The 6177-nt window shown below is 48.6% G+C and overlaps 1 protein-coding gene across 1 annotated transcript; it reads left to right on the top strand.

The window, feature by feature from the left end:
• Positions 1–680: 680 nt before the first annotated feature.
• Positions 681–2665, top strand: LOC120043110 (polysialoglycoprotein; the record flags this gene model as incomplete). Its single annotated transcript, XM_038987833.1, has 4 exons — positions 681–741; positions 917–982; positions 1146–1229; positions 1368–2665. Coding segments are annotated over exons 1-4 (1509 nt in total), but the record flags the coding sequence as incomplete, so codon positions are not given.
• Between the last annotated feature and the right edge of the window lie 3512 nt (positions 2666–6177).

The following is a 6177-nucleotide window of genomic DNA, read 5'->3' as shown; positions in this document are numbered from 1 at the left end:
TACCATGCTTGTCCTGAACCACAGCTGTAGACACAGCCTCCTCCAGGTCCTCAGACACTAGCTTGGAGATCCGTTACAGGATGTCTGTCACCCCACTGAGCCCCTATTGCAGGTTAGGGGTCACATCCACTTGAATGTCCTTCATATAACGAACCTCATACAGAGCAAATTAGGAAAATATGATATATTATGATTTATGTTAGTAACAATACAATATGGGAATTTTATCCCAAAGCTACCTACAGCTAACATATATATTTATGTATGTGATCTATGTAAATAAAGGAATATAACACAGCTGTAAAACTGTGAAGGACTATATGGTGGAGGCCTACCCATTTCCCAGGAGCATTGTAAAAAGTGGATTTGGGTACAGTGTTTATTTCCCCCTAATATCTTTGAAGATTACACCTAAAATAATTAGGCCTACTTCTTTCTACTGCTGAGCTGAGACCATTAGGGTTAAACATTACAGATATAAATGCAATATATGGAGTAGAAAAGATTGCCTGCACAACATACGTTCTACATGGTCTATTTCTATCTGAATGTAACACCTCAATCAAGCATGTTAATTGATCGTTAAGTCATGTTTGTCAGGTAAAAGGTCATTAGTGGCCTATATAAGCCTCATACAGGCCATGTGAAGACATTACCTGTTGATAACACAGACTATTTTCATGATCATGGGAGGTGTGAGAGAATTGCTGCTCTTTGTGGTGACTGTGGGGGTTGTGAAAGGTTGGTTCACTAATGTTTTATTTGGATTGAAGGGATTTGGTTGGGAAATAATCTCAACTTTATCAGTTGGAGATTAAAATTTGACTGTCTGTTTGTTCCGCATTGGTCGTCTGCTATTATTAATATATGTAGCTATTTTGTGTCAACTCAACTTCTGTCAACACTTTCTCCTCAGTTTCTTGTTACCCTGTTGGAAAGTCCCAGAAGCTAGAGCAAGTCTCTCTGCAGAGGAGACTTGGAGGTAAGTGTTTCTTTCCACAACCCTTCTAGCTTTGTACTGTGTCTATGGTGCTGCTGTGTTTGACACTCATTCAACACCATAGAGTAACTCAGTTGTCTAAATAATGTTGTCAAACCCTTTGATTTGGTCATTTTGCTTGTGTACCTTAACCTACGTTTTTCAGAGCTGTCATCAAATGACGTCTCCATTGTGCATGCCCTGGCCTTGCTCCGATCCATAGGGTCTGACGCTAAACAAGACAGAGAAGGTACGGCCTGAAACATATACTTTTAAATCTGTGTTGGGTTCATGTTGCTCAACATTCGAATGGCAATTTGGCCTAGACCGTGTAGAACAGCTGTGTTGCTGTAGAATACCCAACTGTTCCTTTTTGTTTTCTCTCTAGAGTATTTCGAGACTAATGAAGTAGAATCCCAAGCTTCTCCAAACCACGGTAGCTCTACGGCAAATGATGCCCTGTCCTCTGACGACGCTACCTCTGAAGCTGCCACTGGCCCGTCTGACGACGCTACCTCTGAAGCTGCCACTGGCCCGTCTGACGACGCTACCTCTGAAGCTGCCACTGGCCCGTCTGACGACGCTACCTCTGAAGCTGCCACTGGCCCGTCTGACGACGCTACCTCTGAAGCTGCCACTGGCCCGTCTGACGACGCTACCTCTGAAGCTGCCACTGGCCCGTCTGACGACGCTACCTCTGAAGCTGCCACTGGCCCGTCTGACGACGCTACCTCTGAAGCTGCCACTGGCCCGTCTGACGACGCTACCTCTGAAGCTGCCACTGGCCCGTCTGACGACGCTACCTCTGAAGCTGCCACTGGCCCGTCTGACGACGCTACCTCTGAAGCTGCCACTGGCCCGTCTGACGACGCTACCTCTGAAGCTGCCACTGGCCCGTCTGACGACGCTACCTCTGAAGCTGCCACTGGCCCGTCTGACGACGCTACCTCTGAAGCTGCCACTGGCCCGTCTGACGACGCTACCTCTGAAGCTGCCACTGGCCCGTCTGACGACGCTACCTCTGAAGCTGCCACTGGCCCGTCTGACGACGCTACCTCTGAAGCTGCCACTGGCCCGTCTGACGACGCTACCTCTGAAGCTGCCACTGGCCCGTCTGACGACGCTACCTCTGAAGCTGCCACTGGCCCGTCTGACGACGCTACCTCTGAAGCTGCCACTGGCCCGTCTGACGACGCTACCTCTGAAGCTGCCACTGGCCCGTCTGACGACGCTACCTCTGAAGCTGCCACTGGCCCGTCTGACGACGCTACCTCTGAAGCTGCCACTGGCCCGTCTGACGACGCTACCTCTGAAGCTGCCACTGGCCCGTCTGACGACGCTACCTCTGAAGCTGCCACTGGCCCGTCTGACGACGCTACCTCTGAAGCTGCCACTGGCCCGTCTGACGACGCTACCTCTGAAGCTGCCACTGGCCCGTCTGACGACGCTACCTCTGAAGCTGCCACTGGCCCGTCTGACGACGCTACCTCTGAAGCTGCCACTGGCCCGTCTGACGACGCTACCTCTGAAGCTGCCACTGGCCCGTCTGACGACGCTACCTCTGAAGCTGCGACCGGCCCGTCTGACGACGCTACCTCTGAAGCTGCGACCGGCCCGTCTGACGACGCTACCTCTGAAGCTGCGACCGGCCCGTCTGACGACGCTACCTCTGAAGCTGCGACCGGCCCGTCTGACGACGCTACCTCTGAAGCTGCGACCGGCCCGTCTGACGACGCTACCTCTGAAGCTGCGACCGGCCAGTCTGACGACGCTACCTCTGAAGCTGCGACCGGCCAGTCTGACGACGCTACCTCTGAAGCTGCGACCGGCCAGTCTGACGACGCTACCTCTGAAGCTGCGACCGGCCAGTCTGACGACGCTACCTCTGAAGCTGCGACCGGCCAGTCTGACGACGCTACCTCTGAAGCTGCGACCGGCCAGTCTGACGACGCTACCTCTGAAGCTGCGACCGGCCAGTCTGACGACGCTACCTCTGAAGCTGCGACCGGCCAGTCTGACGACGCTACCTCTGAAGCTGCGACCGGCCAGTCTGACGACGCTACCTCTGAAGCTGCGACCGGCCAGTCTGACGACGCTACCTCTGAAGCTGCGACCGGCCAGTCTGACGACGCTACCTCTGAAGCTGCGACCGGCCAGTCTGACGACGCTACCTCTGAAGCTGCGACCGGCCAGTCTGACGACGCTACCTCTGAAGCTGCGACCGGCCAGTCTGACGACGCTACCTCTGAAGCTGCGACCGGCCAGTCTGACGACGCTACCTCTGAAGCTGCGACCGGCCAGTCTGACCATGCAATTGAGGAACTGTTGACTTCTGCATATCAGCCCCCGTTGACCACAAACATGGATATCTGACGTGGGACATGGTGCTCGGGGTCCATGCAAGAGTTCATGGTTACTCTAGTCCAGGTTGTGTGTGTAACTGCATTTTCTTGTTTTGGCTCAATTAAACGCTAACTGTAATATTTGTGTCCTCAGTATTGTTTTGACGGTTCCTACTTTGACTTGAGGTCTATGACCTGACATGAGTAACTGGTGATGGCAACATTTATTTTGCATTATAACCATGCTTTGGCATCAGCAATATGTCTACTTTGACCCGTGTGCTTAAACTACCATTTGACTTAAGCTACATTTGGTCAAATTATGCTAGTAGCATCACATGATGTGGAATGGGTTCTAGTTCATTTAAACTTGATGGTTGTGGAACTGAGTGTTTGGGATTTGTACATATGAGGCTGTTGCTAGAATCGGGGTTAATGGTGTCAGTGCTAACTAATATCACGGTTGTCAACTTGCATTTAAATGACTCTGCTGGGTGTCTACTAGTCTTCTCTCGTAACTGACTTGGTTTCCTATTAGTTAATGCTTACATGTAAAACCAGCTCTCGTATCATTAGCCCATCGTTTTGGCGGTTGGTCTTCATATCCCAGTTCTAATCCAAACTTTCAGGCTGTCTAGATCCAGCAGAGACTGAGCCAGGACCTCCATAGCATGGTGGTGGCCGTGGTACGCCTGACTAGATATACACTCTTAATATAATCAATGTCCTATAGTAGACCAGTGGTACGCCTGAACAGAAATACAGTGCTAGACCTCTAGACCAGAGTCTTTCAATCGGGAGCCTGTTTTTGCTCCCGCACAGCATCAACATCTGAGGTCCCTGCCAAGCGTGGGATTGAGAAACAAACCTGGAGGTTGATTAACTCAAATGGCAAAATAAGGAAATCATCACTGTGTAGAATATGCATGTATTTCACACTAATCAGGAATAGATAGGAATTTGGTGAGTCTCTCTGGACAGTCAACTTCCTGTGGAAAATCAACACCATGCCTGCATCCCAGATAACTATAGGGAATAGGGTGCTAACTACTTTTGATCAGGGCCTATAAGGATCTGGTCAAAAGTAGTGTACTAAATAGGGTGCCATCATATGGAGACCACTACAGGAGCAGGTAGGCTTTACTCACAGCGAGGTGTAGAGGGCTGATGGGAGCTCTGACATCAAAGTCGTTTAGCATGTCTGTCCCTGAGGTTTCAATTAGTTGAGGAAAGACAAGGACAGCCAGTTCAGACTTGTAACATATTTACTTGGAAGGTTAGTCTAGTAGCATGTGAAACATGGTAAATCTCAGTGACCAGCCCCTGCAGACATACTGGGGTGTTGCATCCATACCTTAAACAAGCAAGTGTGAGAAAGTTACCAACTGGCACTTACATCTAAAGGTGTTTCACTTGCAATCTGGAAAAAGAACATCAAGAGTGACAATGCGTCCACGACAAACATGCAGCCACACCTTAAAACCTACTGTTGGGTTCTGAGAATATGAAATATACTAATTCATGTCACAGAGCTTAATGTACACTGCTCAAAAAAATAAAGGGAACACTTAACACAATGTAACTCCAAGTCAATCACACTTCTGTGAAATCAAACTGTCCACTTAGGAAGCAACACTGACAATAAATTTCACATGCTGTTTTGCAAATGGAATAGACAAAAGGTGGAAATTATAGGCAATTAGCAAGACACCCCCAATAAAGGAGTGATTCTGCAGGTGGTGACCACAGACCAGTTCCTATGCTTCCTGGCTTTCCTGGCTGATGTTTTGGTCACTTTTGAATGCTGGCGGTGCTTTCACTCTAGTGGTAGCATGAGACGGAGTCTACAACCCACACAAGTGGCTCAGGTAGTGCAGCTCATCCAGGATGGCACATCAATGCGAGCTGTGGAAAGAAGGTTTGCTGTGTCTGTCAGCGTAGTGTCCAGAGCATGGAGGCGCTACCAGGAGACAGGCCAGTACATCAGGAGACGTGGAGGAGGCCGTAGGAGAGCAACAACCCAGCAGCAGGACTGCTACCTCCGCCTTTGTGCAAGGAGGAGCACTGCCAGAGCCCTGCAAAATGACCTCCAGCAGGCCATATTGGGGGTGTCTTGCTAATTGCCTATAATTTCCACCTTTTGTCTATTCCATTTGCACAACAGCATGTGAAATTTATTGTCAATCAGTGTTGCTTCCTAAGTGGACAGTTTGATTTCACAGAAGTGTGATTGACTTGGAGTTACATTGTGTTTAAGTGTTCCCTTTATTTTTTTGAGCAGTGTATAACATTTACATTATGTCAGGATATGTTATTGTTAGCCATCTGGGATCCTCTGGGATTTTTTGTTTATTTCACCTTTATTTAACCAGGTAAGCTAGTTGAGAACAAGTTCTCATTTACAACTGCGACCTGGCCAAGATAAAGCAAAGCAGTGCGACACAAACAACACAGAGTTACACATGGAGTAAACAATAAACAAGTCAATAACACAGTAGGGGGAAAAATGAGTCTATATACATTGTGTGCAAAAGGCATGAGGTAGGCAATAAATAGGCCATAGGAGCGAATAATTACAATTTAGCAGATTAACACTGGAGTGATAAATCATCAGATGATCATGTGCAAGTAGAGATACTGGTGTGCAAAAGAGCAGAAAAGTAAATAAATAAAAACAGTAAGGGGATGAGGTAGGTAAATTGGGTGGGCTGTTTACAGATGGACTATGTACAGCTGCAGCGATCGGTTAGCTGCTCAGATAGCAGATGTTTAAAGTTGGTGAGGGAAATAAAAGTCTCCAGTTTCAGGGATTTTTGCAATTCGTTCCAGTCACAGGCAGCAGAGAACTGGAAGGAA

Source organism: Salvelinus namaycush, unplaced genomic scaffold (assembly GCF_016432855.1).
Source record: "Salvelinus namaycush isolate Seneca unplaced genomic scaffold, SaNama_1.0 Scaffold87, whole genome shotgun sequence".
NCBI lineage: Eukaryota > Metazoa > Chordata > Actinopteri > Salmoniformes > Salmonidae > Salvelinus > Salvelinus namaycush.
The sequence above is the reverse complement of the archived record's forward strand: the minus strand, read 5'-3'. Positions and strand labels throughout refer to the sequence as shown.